At 39.6% G+C, this 17,500-nt stretch overlaps 1 protein-coding gene across 3 annotated transcripts in view; it reads right to left on the reverse strand.

Moving 5' to 3' along the window:
* LOC138024985 (ammonium transporter Rh type B-like) overlaps positions 1 to 11,675 on the reverse strand; it is a 16,004-nt gene extending 4,329 nt beyond the window's left edge. Inside the window, exons 1-4 of one of the 3 annotated variants that reach the window (XM_068872194.1) lie at positions 11,439 to 11,675; positions 1,086 to 1,281; positions 124 to 419; positions 1 to 22 (exon numbers count right to left, since the gene is read on the reverse strand). The exon at positions 1 to 22 is cut by the window's left edge and continues 157 nt beyond it. In XM_068872194.1, coding sequence (XP_068728295.1) covers positions 1 to 22; positions 124 to 419; positions 1,086 to 1,281; positions 11,439 to 11,652 — 728 coding nt within the window. In that variant the 5' untranslated portion in view covers positions 11,653 to 11,675. Of the gene's footprint in view, positions 23 to 123; positions 420 to 1,085; positions 1,282 to 3,993; positions 4,369 to 8,229; positions 8,506 to 11,438 lie in introns of those variants that run through there. The other 2 variants (XM_068872195.1, XM_068872193.1) reach the window with 2 other exon arrangements.
* Between the last annotated feature and the right edge of the window lie 5,825 nt (positions 11,676 to 17,500).

Genomic DNA, 17,500 nt, shown 5'->3' on the forward strand with positions numbered 1-17,500 from the left:
TACATCCACAGAAAAACGGTACCTGCAAGGGAACACGGGGAAAATGTGACAACAGAACGGAGAGGTCCTTGTGGTTTGTGCGATCGTGCAAATGGGATGTTCAGAGGCGCTTGCCTCACTTACCAATCATAGCAAACAGATCCGATTGGTAGTTGGATCCTTCCTTAGGACTCTCCAGAGCGTCCTTTGTGTGAAGGACCCGAGACAACGCCAGTCCGAAATAGGCTCCAAAAGTGTGGATGATAATAGAGCCCCCAGCATCTGAGTACTTGAGAAATTCAACAGCGATCAATTCATTGATGCCATAGAAGACAACCTCAAGGAAACCGATGACCAGCAGCTGCAAGCGGCTCACTTTTCCCAAGACAGCTCCGTAGGTGATAAGAACCGTAGCAGCTGCAAATTCTGCTGTCACCAAACTGTGATAAAAGGAGAAAACAACACATAGAGTGGTTCTCAATTGAGAGTCGAAAGTAATTAGATAATTTCTTTGGTTTATGATTACTTCACTCAATGATTGAAATTCCTCCCTACTATCGAATGCATATGTCTTTAACATAACGTTGTCAAGACCGGGAAATATCAGTTTTCTGAATCAATAAGCAATTTAATTCGGTAGACTCAATGGCCCGCTACTTGACTATAGTATTTCCCTTTGGATAAGCCAACCGAAGCTCTGTTGTGTTTAGTCTCCACTCTTTCTCCTGTTTGTTTGTTTGTTTGTTTGTTTGGGTCCTTTGTTGCTTGATCTATTTCCTAAAGCTGTTAGCATGTTTGCTTTATAAGGTTGTGTCCTAATCTAGTGCTGGTGTTCCAAATCAACCACCCAGCCAAGGTTGCTCTAATTTGACTTCGCGCAAATCTTCGATTACTTCAGTTGAAGTCAAGAGGTCATGGGCTTAGAGTCTAATTGAAACCTTACATAGTTATTTAAGCTCATCTCCAACCTCTCCTTCTAATTCTGGTCCTTCCTCTAAGACCAATTTTTTTTTTCTTGTTCAGCAAACTATGGCTACTTTTTGCTGTTCCACTGAAAACCCCCATCATTTCCTTTTCTTTCTAAGAGACAAAGGCGCTATACGTACGTTTTTATACTAAGCTCAATGTGCTTGTGGCCCTCGGCGTAAAGCTGGTTGAAACAGCCAGATACTATGGTTCCCCATTGTGTCACCAGAGAAGCAGTAAAAAAGTTATATCCGACGGCTCCGTAACCGTATTTCTTGAGGAACGTCATCAAAAATCCGAAACCGATGTAGATCATAACGTGAACATCTTGAAACACTGTGAAAAAAATTAAAAGCATTTATTAGCCCAATTTTAAACTGTACGATGTGATATTTGTTACTAGTTTGGCTTGGTATAACTTTGCTTTTCTGATTTCCTTCTCGCATCTCTCTCGAATTGTCAACCAATGAAAGATAGGTGCTTGCCGCGGTTTCCCGCGCTTACTTTGTTCTAAGTACTTTAACCTACGTCAACCAATAGGGAGCAAAGGAGAGAGATAAGAACGCAATTTCCCGCGCTTGGACGTCTCCGTCACGTGCTTACTGACGTTCTGATAGGTTCATTTGATTGCAAGCTTATCTAGTGGGTTACTTAACTGTTTTGTTTTCGGTCTTTCGGTCGACGCTAACATAGACTCTTATGCTCAGTTAATAAACATTGAGCCAATTTTACCACACTCCCAACAACAAAAAGAAATGCAGCAATTTTATTAAAACAGAATTAACAATCTAACAAGAATTCCGGTCCCGGTACTCGATGGTTATATATGGATTTTAACCCTCGCGCATTTTTCAACCTATTGGAAATAAACGGGAAACAGTTTCGCACAACCAACTTCAAAGTGAATAATTTTTGTTGACGAATCAAGGTCGTGATGTTTATACCGTTTAGTGCTACCGACACGAATGAATCCCGAGCTAAAACCCGAGTCGAAGCGGCCATGCCAGTCTTCTTTTGAAGGCTCTTAGTACCAACAAACCATATAACTATGAACAAACTAAGCGGGGTCGCTCGCGAGATTTAAACTACAGTATAATTTTCGATCTGTCTTTCAATTGCCTATCCTGTCGGGGTGATCTGTGATTACAGGAAGTGATCAGTGTTTTTCATACCAAATGCTTGATACAAATGAACGTTCCAACTTCTATTCTATACTTCATGAGTCCTACGAAAGATATTTCAACCCCGACGACCCCTCCAATAGCACAAATGGGGTTTCCCCCGTTAAACCTGCTTTGACCTGCTTTTGAGGATTATTGTCGCCCAGAAAAAGGCGGGAGTCACGGATCAAAACGTGCTTGCAGGCGGAACGAACAGATTTAGACATGTTTGCCTTCAACGAGACTCTCCATTACGGAGGTCGTCAACCTCGTCCCCAGGGTCTCTCTTCTTCCAAGAGAGACCCTGGAGACGAGGCTGGGAGGTCGTAAGTTAGTTGTTTTTTTGCTTGTTGCCAAGCAACTACTAGCTTATAGCCCTTTCTCAAGGGCGCATCTCACTAGTTGCCTTAACATAAAACCGTTAAAAACTGCGTGACGGAAAGTGTATTTCAAGCATTTCGATTACAAGGCTTTTGAAGTTCCTGACATCGTACCATCCTTGGCGAGGGTTATTTTGCGGCAATGAACTCTACGCATTTCGCCCCCAACTGTTCAACCCATATCAAATACCCGCCCACAGCCTTTCCCCCTCAAGCAAACTGTTGATAAACAACATTTTTATGATAGTTTAAATTCCTTGTCCTTACGTTTCGTGCCCAGTGAATCGATTAAATCTCAGCCAAAGGGGCAATGTCACGCTATTTCAGGGTGTTTAGGGGAAATCTTTAGTTAATCACGCGTTTAAAAGTCAAAAATGGTAATGTGGAATTCCTTTACTGATAAAATTATCGTTACATCAGAGACAAGATGATTCGGAGCAAAAACGACTTTATGCGGTGGATTTGCCATAAACTTGAAAAACTACGGGCCGACTTTTCAAGATTACCCAAATGCAATCCGTTTCAATCTTGTCCATTTGTGTCCATCTGTGCTTCTTTTTGCTTTTGTTGTATTTCTTTCTTTCATGTTGTTCATCAGTGGTCATTCTACTGTGACTTTTCCTTATGTGTCCTCTTAAGAGGGGCTGCGTCACGCAAAATGATGTAATTCCATGACACCCAAATGCCCAAAAAGTAGAATGAAAAAATTGCAATAACCACTTAAAACTGTTGAACAAAATAAAAAGTCTCGACACTTGGAGTGTAAACCTAGCTGCGCGCCTTCACTAGATGCATGAACGAAACTGTAATTGAAAACAAACCAAGCTTTCCAACACGCAACGAAGCGTTACAATCCTTGACTCATCAATGTGCTATGAACCTGCGTTCTTTTGTATAAAAGCAAATAGTGATGCAGAATGATTAAATGATCATTGTGATGGTTGACACAGTAGTCTCCGCAGATTGACTTCGATATAATTTTTTTCTCTTCAATTTGGGACTCTTATGCACAAATGTACAGTCATTCCAAAAACAAACTTCACAGCATCATTAGAGCATTTATAAATTTCAGGTCTCTAGTTTGAAAATAATATTATTTCAGTATGCAACATACTGATCTGCTCCAATGTGACGGTTGTCTTCTGTTGACACTTGGCATAATGCCTTTATCCAATCGTTCAAACTGTTTTATTAAGCATTGCATTTCCTTGTTGTTGTTCCATTGGCTCACTACCGGTAATGTAAGCAGGGCCAGAAAAGCGCTCAACAACTTTAAGAAACATTGTTTTACCTTTTAAAGGATCGAATGATATACATTGCCATTCCGAAAATCGGAAGTTTCTCGACGACTTCGCACGCTCTATCACGAATAGAATACAGCGGAAAAGGGCTTGTTAAAGAACGTTATTCTTGAGTAGTCACACAAAGAACAACATATTTTCCGGCTGCTTTGTCGAAAGCAATCGGCAACTTTCTAAACGATCTGTATTTGAGAAGTTTGAACTTACTTGGATAGTAAAGTGATATATCATTGTTTTTTTCTTTATTTTCTCCATTCCCTGGGGACTCTTTGCTTTCCGCTTTCTCGCCCTTGGAGGTTGGCGTCGGAAGCGAATGGTCTCCGTAATCGACTAACGCCATGAATAAAACGATGAGAATTATTTGGAACGTGATGCAGTAAAACGTAAACTTGATGTTTGTGCCATTGATGGGCCGTTTGCAGGTAGGTCGGCACGTGGTCGTTTCTTGCGAAAGGAGATTCCTAGCGGTGGAGTCCAATTCGTCATCCGCCATCTTGAACAGCTAAGCTTAGAGAAAATGCTTATTAAATCAGGTCTTTTTGTTACCTTGGCTTTCATTCGAATTGGCTTACAAATGAGATTACTCGACCGTGATGGACAACCGATGAGACCTGATTTGTCATTTTTAATGTATTCAGATACAATTAACAATGGGTGAGTTCACGTGTCACTAACTAAAATATGATAAAAGAGCGACTGGACCCAGCTGGACTCTGGACTCTGGACCGTCAACCAAAAAAATTCAATTTTAAATAAAAAGCAACCAGCAAATTCACTTTCAACTTAAGCTTAATAGTTAAATAGATAAGCGACACCATTATCTGTAAGCTGGAGAACAGAAAGGATGTCGAGAAAACGCAAAAGTGTTGCGTTGGTTTGGAACGCACGCATTCAACACGGCAAACTAATTTCGCTGTTATGTGTTGCTCTGGCTTTCGTGTTCATCGTATTTTATTTTGTCTCTGAGAATCCCATTGCACTGTTTTCTTAAACGAACGATTTACTTCAGATAGCCGGTTCATTCGTTCTTTGAGGTAGTCTTTATTTTAATTATTCTTCTTCTTTGGCCATCTCAGTCTTGACAGAAATAATACACAAACAGCTGTGGCAAACATCAGATATAAACGCATCATTTGAAAATATCTTTTACTTGACATTTCGTATGCCTCTGTATACATCTTCAGAAGTGACGGTTAATACAAAATTGGAGATTAAATGTGCAGGATCACTAACTTATTAACTATTAGCTATTATGTAAATAGAGGTGACAAAAAAATAATACATGTAATAAAGAGTAGACACAGCTTTTCCTTGCTGATATATTCATTTAAGATCGGCTTTAAATCTCTATGTTGAGACTTCCCTCTGTCTAACCAATGGTCCGCCTACGCGATTAAATTCAAAGCATTCGAGAAACAGAATTAACTCAGTACACTTTACAACTCTCCATTTGTGACATTAGTCAACAGAAGATGGGCTAAAACTCTGGTCAACAGTTCTGCTGAACTCAACACTTCGTACCACGTTTACTTCACTTGTTCTGGTTCTAGTTTGCGCACATTCCCATCTTTGATCTATAGTCGCCTATGATATCGATGACTCTTGCTGTGGAAGTTCTCCTTGCTGCCAACACACGGCCTATTTTTGGTCTAGATATTCATGAGACTTAAGTGAGGACCGAGTGAAAATATTGAAAGGAAAACTACCACTCTTAATGCAAGCATACATGACGCCGCAAATTAAAGGCCATGTTACACGAGGCAATTTTTCTTGCAACTTGCAACGCAACGATGACGAATAAAATACCTTTCAAGTTGCAGAGGGTATGTTACACGTTGGCAACTTCTTTCGCAACTTGCATCGCGTACAATAACAAACAAGATCGCGGACGCGCTAAGTAGCCGAGATCTTGCGATTGCACTTTTGTTGTAGAGCTAGATAACGACGAGGACCTCGAATGTGATGGTAGGAAAAAATCAGTTTGGGTAAGACCGTGGCTTGCCAGAAGGGAAGAGAGAGGATGTTTTCATCAGGTAAGAAAATAGATGAGCCACTGATAAGTGAGGCTGAAATTTTGTACGGGTTGCTGGTATCACGAAAAGTCACGCAAAACAAAGAGAGTTAAAAACTAGGTCTTAAAAAGCTCGTTATTACATTCAGGATTTCATTTTTCATTTTGTTCTGCCTAGATAGCATTTATATCGTTGAAAAAGCAAGCAGTTTTGTAATTTTTAGGGATTTTCCGGGTTCTCGTCGTGTAAATAGATCACGCCATGTCGTGGTCGCCTCGGCTTAATTAAGTATAGTTTATGTCATAGTTTATTTATTTTCGTAGTTAGTTCAAGAGCTAGAAGCCGAGGACGAGGGAAGTTTCCGTGACTATTTTCGAATGGAACAGGAATATTTTTCGTTACCACTTAACTTCTTTTCATTGTTTACGACTGCCGCCTTCTTGAAATCTCCCGCGAGCGAAGGATGAGCTCTGATTGGCCCATTCTGACAAAATTGCGTTACTCGCAGAGGGGATGTCACACGCAAGCAACTTGTATCGCAACGTTGCGAAAAGTAGAGGGTCGTTCTACTTTTCTCGCAACTCGCAACGCAATAATTGCAGTTGCAAAATGGGGTGTTACACGTGAATTTTTTCTCGCAACTTGCAAAGGCCATGTTACACGAGGCAACGCAACGATGACGAATAAAAAACCTTTCAAGTTGCAAAGGGTATGTTACACGTTGGCAACTTCTTTCGCAACTTGCAACGCGTACAATAACAAACAAGATGGCGGACGCGCTAAGTCGCTGAAAGAGGAGCTCTGATTGACCCATGCTGACAAAATTGCGTTAACTTGTCTCGCAACGTTGCGAAAAGTGGAGGGTCGTTCTACTTTTCTCGCAACTCGCAACGCAACAATTGCAGTTGCAAAATGGGGTGTTACACGTGAATTTTTTCTCGCAACTTGCAACGCAACGTTTGTTGCGATGCGAGTTGCAAGAAAAATTGCCTCGTGTAACATGGCCTTAAGTAACACGGCAAAGAACAGGTTTACATCTCAGGTCTCTACAACGCATTCTGCGCACATATTGAAAGCACTATTGTTTTGGTTTTAACAGAATATTTTGGCACTGGGGGGTACCTCAAATTTTTGGGTCAAGATGCACAGGTCAACCGCAAGAGAAGAGGCAAATTACTGGTTGACAGATATCTCGTGTACTATGGTGGTTTTTATAGATCGACGAGTGTCAAGGTTAAGAATGCCAAAAGATGTTTTTCCTGGTCTAAACAAGTGAATTCATACGGCGTTTGTCTGGAATCCTCGACGAGGGATATCAAAAATTCAAAATCTCTCGCTTACAAGCTCCATATCCAGCAGAGAAAGTCTGAAAGTCACTCAAAATTATCTCTGCGAACACAGATAGTTTTTCCGTTTTATTTTCACAATTCTTGGTCCTTTTTCGGGCTTATATCCAAACGATAAAGTCCATCCAAATAAAGACCGAGCAAGTGTCTTTTAATCCTAGGGCAAAATAGCTTTGCCAAACCTACTAAGAAAATAAGAGACAGAAACTCGATACTGTATTTACTTGTTAATGAACAAAGCTATCGTCGTAACATGGAAAATGTGAAAAATGCCTTGGCATATAATATGCTCGATCAAAAGGGGGAAGTTCTTCGGAATTATCGTGGCAGGGGAACAAAGGAAACGTCAAGTTTAATCAGATAAAGCAAATTGTCGGCTCTCCTTAAAAGATATTTCTAAAGTTTTAATTCGCAAGCACAAAATAATCATGTATCCCTGAATCAATGATGGTTCATATGTTCCTCCACACCGCCTATCTCGCTCTACCTAGAGCTCTTTCTCTTTTCCCTCCTCATGTTGATTCGGGTCTACAACTTTCGTCTCTGCATTCAAGTAGTGATACGAAACATACCGACAAGAAAAAGATCGATGTCCAAACAACATATTTACTGAAGTACGTTTTAATGCATTGCAGCCTCTGGGAAAGTCAAGTGGTGTAACATGACGATCCAATAATATCCTTACAACTTTATGGCCGTCTTTTGATAACGATGCAAACATATGATAACACCTTTTAACGTAATAAAGCACGAACGAGAAGAACGAGGCATGCAACAATAGACGCTATTCATATGCATATTAAGTGGCCGGGTAATCTGAAAGCTAGCCGTAATAAAAGTTGAGGGTTACGGAAAATTACGCCTAAGATAATGTCAAGTTTGATCGCCTGAAGCTGACATTTGTTCAGTAAAATGTGCTGAGTAAAGCGGACGTTCTCGCGAGCCAAGGAATACTCAAGAACACGCCCGATTGCAGTGTCACCGCGAAAAACACCTTTCATCGTGCAGCACAGTATAAACCTCGCAAGATCAATGACAACTGGAAACGCTTGCGCCAAACTTAAAAAAACAAGAGAAATTCTTACTTGGGTAATAAACGGTGATGTCGTTGTTGGAAATTGTATCCGACGTGTTCTGGGACACTCCCGTTGCATCTTTACGATTATGAGGTGGTAATGCGTGGTTGGAATAATCTACCAGCACTGAGAATAATACAATCAGCAGTATTTGAAATATAGAGGCGACAACGGTGAATTTTAGTCCCATTCTTGACCTCCGAGGAGCACTGATGGCTTACGAAATGTTGGGTGTGCGAGCGTTGCCGCGAATCGAATGATGCGCAACACCTCAAGGACGCCCACTTGTAGAAAAGTTAATTTTGAAATTTAAGGCTCTCATTGAGTGCAAAGTCCCAAGATCAATTACGCGATGAAAGAGAAAAGACATTTCATTTGAGTTAAAGCAGATGTTATTTTCAAACAAAATATTGGTCGCCCTGTTTACAAAGCGAGCTTAACAAATCATCTAAATGTTGTTTCTTTCGTTCCATAATGCTGATTCGCCTCCTTGTAAATAGACTTTGTTTCTACTTGTAAAAACGATGGTTCTTATCTTCATCAATACAAGACCTTGGAATCAAGGGCTCTGAATTTTGAGGCTATCGCATCAGCTCATGTCATGCAATGATACGAGAGGAAATCTCGTAATTGGAGTCTCCATCGGAAGCTTTTCATCCATAAAGATATCTTTGGGAAATGCCGCTTTCTCCTTGATTTTGTAGCTCTTTTCGTTTAATCCCCACGCGTGGCATCTCGCACGTGTTTATTTTGATGATTTGAAGTCGCGAGTTTAAAGTTCCCATCTGTGGTTCAGAGGGCCACAGATAGCCTTCTCTCTGGCCGATTTTCGGTTCAAAGGTTGTTTACTGATGTCGTTTCAGTGTTATCTGTCATTGCAAGATTGGACCAGACATAAATACCTAGTTCCTCCCACTCTACCTTTGATCAAGGATAACGCCGTACCCAACCCCAGATACCATGTGAAACAGACCATGGCGCGTGTGGCTCGAAGATAGTACTTGCGTGACAAAGGGGAAGACCATCAACCGTCACGCATTACGTCGAATCGTAGTCATTGCCTTGTTCAAGCCTATTTCATTTTTGAGGGCAGGTCGATTGATAATTGATCCTGAAGGTCTTAACATTCGTTGAGAAACATCTCTGTACGGTACAGTTTTTCTTATCTTTTTAGCATTTGTATCTTATCTTTCATTTCATATAATCAATCAATCAATAACTCCATGCGTAGAGCCGACTAGATAAACAAGGGCTCGCCATCGCAGGCGGTCCAGAGCAAGTTCCTCCGCATCTTTCAAATCGACGTGCTGGTGTTCTAGGTCATTTTAACGACGTCCATCCACGAGGTCTCTTCCAGTCAGAGGATGCTGGATCAAATGGCTTATTGTAAATGTTATATTACCTACTTCCGGTATTACTTCTCAATTTATGTGCTCGAAAAATTCCTCGATACAAGCTCCCACTGAATCCAATATACAGCAATTCGCAGTTACTTCATGTCGTATCAGCTCTTGTTTTTATATTCTTTGTCAAAATGATGCCAAACAAATCCTCTTACACCCGTAGCATCTAACGTTACGTACAACAAATTAACAGAACTTTGATCTTTAGAGGAGCAGCCGCTCCGAGGAATGACTAAAAAGAATCAAATAAATAAAAAGCTTGCTTCTTGCAGTTATTCACTAGTGGAAAAAATATAGCCTTGAACTAAGGCGAGATGTACGCGACACTCCGGGTACTAAGCGGCTACCCATGTAACAATGGACAAGTGCCGTAGTGTAAACACCTACGAGTTTCTTCGTAACATGCTATAACATACAAAACAAGGTTTTATTTATGTTAAGAATACAGGCATTTCTTCAGTCAATACAAATCAGAACGAAATGCAAATCTCCAAGAGTGGCATTCAGTTAACCTTAAAACCATGCCCCGTTGAGCAGGAAGACATTTGACAGGGGTGTTGAAATTACACGTTGGGTTCTAAATCGTGACAAAATAAGTTGCGGTTTTTCCAGACCAAAAGTTTGCTCTTGTTGTATCACTATCAGCCAACATCACGACGGAAACTCGCGTGTAACTATGCGTATTCCTACACGTTACAATGTTTAAGTTGACTTCTCAATTTTCTTCTGGCATATAGCGGTCAGTAACATGAAAAGATTTTCAGGAATAGCTGTGCGATATTTCAGACTTACTTTCAAACATGATTTACTGTTTTAGTAGTTGTTACATCTTCGGACTTTGCAACAAGATTCCTTTGTTGTTCTCACTGATTGGCGCCTTTTTCGAATAGTACACGCCTTGAAAAAGTGATCAGTCAGGCAAGGACGTGTGACTTGCCCATTGCCTAGGCGGGTATATCGTCATGTGATTGTGATCGGCGTTTTTTGTTTATTTGTTATCTACAGCATAGCGGAGAGTGACAACACCTCGAGGTGAACTTTGTCCTCGTTCTTTGTTGATACGTGTTGGTGTTTCTTAGCGTAACAGAATTCAAAGAAAAAAACGTTCATACATCGCCGCATTAATAAAATTGACACAAACATCAGACTTTTAGTGCTTTTCTGTATCAACTTTGGGTTTGGACCGTTTGCAGCTTTTCGGTCTCGTTCATCCGTTTCGTTTATCAGCGTTTTGCCGAATAACTGGCTGAGTCGATTCGAAAATAGATGTTGGACCAATGTATGTTCTGTGGTTAACATACGGGAGCGAAAGAAATACCATTTCAATTAATGTGCATATGTTTTTTACTTGAGGAATTAAGATCCTAGTGAGGCCAGTGACGTGAGTTGTGGAAAAACTGAAGTCCTCTTTCGGCATGCAATGTTTTCCTGTGCTTTCGCCTCTTCGCATTCAAATTTATCAAAGTATATTTCAGTTCACTTTGTTTGAAATAACCACAATTTTCTTCTTTTTTCTTGGGGCGCTTATCTTTTCACAAAAGCTAGCAGGATCATTCCAAAGCTAACATATTTAAGCACTTTGTAACATTTTTCTCTCGTCTCTAGTCCAGGAGAATCTTATGAAATGCTGCAATCACTGTGTCAGAAGTAACCCGTTTGGTTTGATAGACTTTTTGGACTTTTTGAACTTTTTTTCAAAGGTCAGAGATTTTTTTCTTTGCCGCCAAATCTTCACTTCGTTTTCCTTTCTTGCTTAATGGCCATGTAAAGGACGCGAGAAAACTGGGAATAGTACGACAGGAACAGGCTACTTACTTGGATAGTAGAGTTTGATGTCGTTTTCTACCGCGGTCGTCGAGGGTGGGGAAGCAAGCTTTCCATATTTCGTGGTGGTAGCAAAGAGTATTAACAATACTAATTGTAAAACAGCCGCTACAGCAGAGAACGTCAAGGTCATGTTTCGTTGCGTCGGTGGACGGAGTTCTTTTCGAACCAACGGTGTCGATTCCGTAGAGGATGAAGGAGGCATGAGATCTGGAGCGAGGGATCCCTGTAGTGATAATTATAACTGAGATTATGGCAAGTTCGGTTGGAATTATGGACCGAATTTCAAGTGAGAGACCGTGCGAAACACATGAGCGAAATTTAATCCTAAGGCGGGAACCGGAATGATGTAAATACGTTAGAGAAGCCTTTCTGTTCGCGGAAGCTCGTGTTTAACACGTAAACAAGTGTGACTTTTCAATAGTCATAACATTCCTGTATAAAGAAAGTAAACTGAAAATCCTGTGCTGCTAACGGCAATTTTTAATATTTTATTCACAACCAAGTCCATAAATACATACATACTTTATTGACTTTCCTCGTGGAGGATTTTCAAAGACAATGATAATTCAATTAATTACATACAGCTAAAAAGAATAATAATTCACAACGATAACAACCTACTACAATAAAATTTAATAGAAGTATATATGTATTAATTAATTTAAAAACCTGTAATTAAGCACTCTAGGAAAATATTCACGCTGAATGACATGATAAAAATTAAGAATCTGTAAAATCCTTGACCAGTTTATGTTTCAGATTGAAATTAAAGGCAGATAGCTCTCCATGGAGTTCCAGATACTGAATATTCTATAATAAAACTTCCTCTGACAACTAGCAGTCTTGAAAAGTGGAATTTTCAGCATCTGTGAATTTCTCGTGGTGAACATTCCACTTTTCAAGACTACTGAGTGGAATGTTCACACTTCCAAGTCATTCCTAACCTTTGCTTATCTGCGTAATCACGATCCACTCGTTTTCAAAAGAACCTTTTTTTTTTTTTTAGGAGTGTTGAGGTTTAAACTCTTGTTCTTAGGCCATCGTAGCTTGATTAAGAAAATAACACAAACGGCGTTGGAACACAATGTTGAGGTTTAAATTAACCAGCAGACTATTGAGTTACAAACATATCTCGGGCAATGACTCTACAGAATTAGCATATGGAGGCGGGCGTGTATTGTTGTTATATGACTCGTTCTTCAAATGGTGCCTCTCTACACAATAGTGGTTGGGTATTCTGCATGCAGTTACTCCAATGAGAAGAATAAACAAAGATAAAATAAATGTAACGCCAATTTCATGCACTTAAGAGTGGTTTAAGGCTCGAATCAGCGCCCAAAAAATAAAGAAAGAAATTACAAATAAGAGCGTTCGGCCTCAGGAAGAAACAAAGTGTATTGGCTTTAAATTTATGACCAAATTAGTTTCTCTAGATGATGATCGAGATACTGCGATTTGAGGCGCGAATAAGCTTGTAATCGTTATGCTTTGTTACTGTAAGACCGAAGTGAAATTCATTTATTGACGTTCAACGTCAGCCTCAGTTTTGACAGGTGTGAAATTCTTTAGAAGTAATAAATTTGATCATACATGCCTAGGAACGACCTTCAACTGATAGCCGTAAGCCCGTGTTGTTATGCTTTTATCTCAAGCCGAAGTGAAAGTTCATTTATTGATGTAGTTACTTTAGCCTTTTCACATGTGTAAAATTGATCGAGACAAATAAATTTGCTCATACATGCCTACGATGGATATGACCTTCGAATGATATCCGTTGCCCGTGTTGTTCAAGTATTGATGTTCTACTTTAGCCTTATGACGGAAAAAAATATATTAAACAAGTTATTCTAATTTGAACGTGCAAACTAACTAACCGTTTCATCATTTGACATGTTAATTAAAACTGTGCGAAATCATGGTTTACATCAAGGCTCTTTTATTTGTTTGTTTGTTTATTATTTATTTGTTTGAGCAGGTCCAAGTTTTGGCAGCTATTCAGCTGATGTGGACCTGCTATACCCATCCACCCATATACACACATAGCCTTATGACGGAAAAAAATATTAAACAAGTTATTCTAATTTGAACTTGCAAACTAACTAACCGTTTCATCATTTGACATGTTAAAACTGTGCGAAATCATGGTTTACATCAAGGCTCTTTTATTTGTTTGTTTGTTTATTATTTATTTGTTTGAGCAGGTCCAAGTTTTGGCAGCTATTCAGCTGCACACAGAGGACAGCCACAACACCGGGAACTTACTCTTTTCGAATAGTGTGTAGGTTCTTTAACGTCCCACAGGGAACTAATGAACATGGAAGTGATTTGTGAGACGGGACCTCCGGCTTATCGTCCTTATCCGAGAAGACTGGAAGTCTAACCATTTGCGAATGTAATTACAAAGGCAGCAATTTCTCCTCAGTTATTTAAAGACCCTGAGTGTTGGTCCGGCCGGAGTCGAACTCACGACCTCCCGCATGGCAGCCCGGTGCTCAACCGACTGAGCCAACGGTGCGCCGTGGTTACAAAATTTCATTTTGACTTTTTTACTTCTCTTTACTTCTCAGTCATTATATATTTATTTTATTTTCCCGCTACGGCAACGCCTCGTGTGTCGAGGATTATTTGCCGATTTGAGATCAAAGAAAACATGAAACCATTGTTTTTTTTTCTACAGTTGTACTTAATTAACTTGCTTTGGTGAGACGAGGTGTATGAACCTGTAAGATAAACTCGGCTAACAAAACGATTTTTTCTCTCTCACTCACCACTGTGTTAATTTACATTTTCCTGATATCTTCGTTACAAGATTCATTAAAGCCCCTATCGAGTTACACTATGTCAAAAAAACATTACGTCACAGAAGTTACGTAACCATTGGTTGCGGAGTTAATTAGATGCACGCCAATGTCAATAATCGTCACGAGGTGTCCCCTTGTCGTCTCTTTTGCATAACTGCAACATCACTTGTGTCTCGGAATACAGACAACCCCAATTGCTGCTCCTCGGGTAAGGATAAAGAGCTGCTACAAGTGTAGACATGTTTGCTTTTTGTCTTATGCTAAGATTTATAACCCTTGAAATAAGTATCAGCTGTTCAGTAATCCGTTGCGATACGTACTCATTCAGGCTTAACGTTTTACGTCAATTAATATTTCCTATTTCCTTAAAAACGTCCTTGAAACGTGATTCCCCTACATTTCATCTTGAAAATAAACACAATCAATTCGTTGAAACTCAAAGTTCAAATGATTCAAGTAATAAGCAAGATTTTTAATACAAATTTAGGATTGAAATACCAGATGTATTAGAGAGCGTAATAAATCTGTTATTTGTGTTGTCAAATCTTAAAAACAAGACAGACGTAAATTTTTGACAAGTTGAATACTTTTTAAACTTCCTGTGGTCAAGGTGAATTGTATCTGGTGAGCTAATAACAAAAGCACCATGCAACACGTGAGAAATGCGTATGTCACGTACGTTGAAAAGGATTTGATTTCCTCAAAGTCAACACTGTAAAGATGAGGCCGAGATAAACACGTTTCGGAAATGTTGGAGGAATTTCCAAAGTGCCATTCAAAAATCGCCGATTTGAGTTAATTGTGAGAAATCTATACACCAAATGTTCTGACCTTTTTTTTTAGCAAAGAAAGTAATGTGTCTTACAATGACATGGTTTCTCTTGACCGAAGTTCACCGGCTGATGCACCATGTTTTTGTTTTTTTTTTTTTTGACTGACAAAAAGATAATAGAAGCGCTTTTTTTTTACTCCTGTAAAATTGTGGAAACAACTATTTACGTACGCTGATTTTACTCGTGTTCGTCATATTCCCTTGTGACCTGTATACTTCCTCTTGGTTTTTTAGACCGGGCCGTGTGTTTGCTACCGGCTACGCCAACCCTCATTACCAATGGTCTGCTTCTCAAATACGGATTTTCTTTAGTGGTATACGTAAAAATGACACTTTCGGATTGGATCCGGCGGACGAAACAGAGAATTATCTAACTAAGTTACAAATCCCGAAAATCCCTCTGAGGCCGGTCGAGGTTGCTCAAAGTCTGGTTAGGACTAACCGTTGGTTAAGAGGTAACAAAACCTATAGGTTTCCATGGTATTTAACGCTTGCTTTGTTTCAAGCAAGTATGAACGGGTCTTACGAACACAGTTCCTTTATCAAAAAGTATGCATTGCTAAAAAATAATGAATAGTTTCTTGGAAACTTTAATCAAACAACCAATTATCATAAATCTCAGCTTAAGTTCCCGTGACAACCTTATTGCATCCTCTTATCAGATGTTGTGGTAGGGCAGGAAGCAACGTTATGTTGTGGGCGAGCTTATGCGCACGTATGGATACTTCTGCGTTAATCATAAAGGCCAAAATACTACATTATCCATAGGCCAGGGATAAAAGAATTTTTTGGAGTGTGATTATACATGGTCAAATCTAATTGAAAACGTGGCACTCACGACATTCAGGGTATTGGTACGTCACTGAAAAGACTTATTCTTGGGTAACGCCCATTGGTTTGGACAAAAATGACCTTCACTCCCTTTGGGGCTGGTTGCATGTGCTAAAGCCTCTTAAAAGTGTGAGAAGGTCACGTTGCCTATTGCTGACAAAGGTGTCAAAGCTGCAGTATCGGCAAAAGGGAGGTGTTAGACAATGAGAAGGCTTGTTCGTTGTTATCTCTGGTTCAATGTAACAAGATAGTTTTTGGTATTGAGCATCTTTCTTTCCCAGATTTCTTCGAGTTTGCCAATAGTACTGACGCGTACAAGAGCTAACCACGACTATAAACTTTATCTGAAAAGAGCAGTTTGTAATTGTTACAATATTCTTTCTTCATTCGCATTGTAAGGAAAATTAATGGAATGACTTGCCAGGATACATTGTACAAGTCGAATCTTTGTCTGTTTTTAAGACTAGACTTAAAATTTCTTTGAATATTTATTGAAATTTTATTGAATCAGTAGCTATTAAGTTTTCTCTATATAATTTTTGTAAGTTCAGTTTAGTAAGGGAAAGTGTTCTTATACAGTGTTAACCTCACGATTTCCCTTTTCAGGATGTTTTTATATTTGTGTTGTAACTTCGTGTTATGTTGTAAAAGAAGTCTCCGTCACTCGCATTTCATAGTTACAGTTAGATAAGAGAATTCGTGTTTTGACACTGAACCTGCGATTTATCCCTTAATCCTATAATGACTTAATTATCCAACTGTTGGTAGAGTTCCATCACAAAGGCAGGAGTACCCTGCGTTTTAAGAGGGTGCCCTATACTTTTTACGTGAAGCATGATGGGGCGATTTATTTTCTCGTGAAAAGATCTTTTCATGTGCACGTGAACGAATTCTTTTTAATTAAACGTGATTCGTGAACCACTGTGTTTTGCGTGATGAATTTCCAGCCATTTTATGGTTTTGAAAATGTATGTGTTGTTTTCGAACGGCTTTGATTAGATTTTGATAGGACATGGATTTCATATTGCTCGATAAAAGTCATAAAGTTTTCGAAAAAATAAGATAAGACATTACGTCATCTTTTGTCGCGTATGTCGACAGACAACCTCAGCAAGATTGGAACCACGTGCTCTGACGTAGGGCTGGTTTGAAGTGAACGGGCTTCAATTTTTCTTCCTTTTTATGTGAAGTGTATGAACCAACTTTTGTTCGTTAGAGCGGGAATAGTCGAAATATTGACCAATATTTTGGCTTTCGTGCACAGACGCTACATACATGAATACAACGGACTAACCGTGCGTGACTGGTGCAGGAAATAAGGAAAAACAACTTATACCACAAATAATACGTCTCGGTGAATTCAACGACAGTTCAGGAGACTAACAATCGAATTTTCAGTAGAAAAACAGTCATCTACAGCGAACGACGGCGAACCGAGGCGTGCAAACACACAAATCTTAGATTATTTTTCTTGCTCTAGAAAAGACTAGAAGTAGTAAAGGGTCGCATTAGTTAGAAGTCGAAATGTGACTCCATCAGACAAGGACGAGTCCAGAGATTTCAACCGATTTGATGTGTTCCCTTTC

This window comes from Montipora capricornis, chromosome 11, assembly GCF_036669925.1.
Source record: "Montipora capricornis isolate CH-2021 chromosome 11, ASM3666992v2, whole genome shotgun sequence".
NCBI classification, from domain to species: Eukaryota; Metazoa; Cnidaria; class Anthozoa; order Scleractinia; family Acroporidae; genus Montipora; species Montipora capricornis.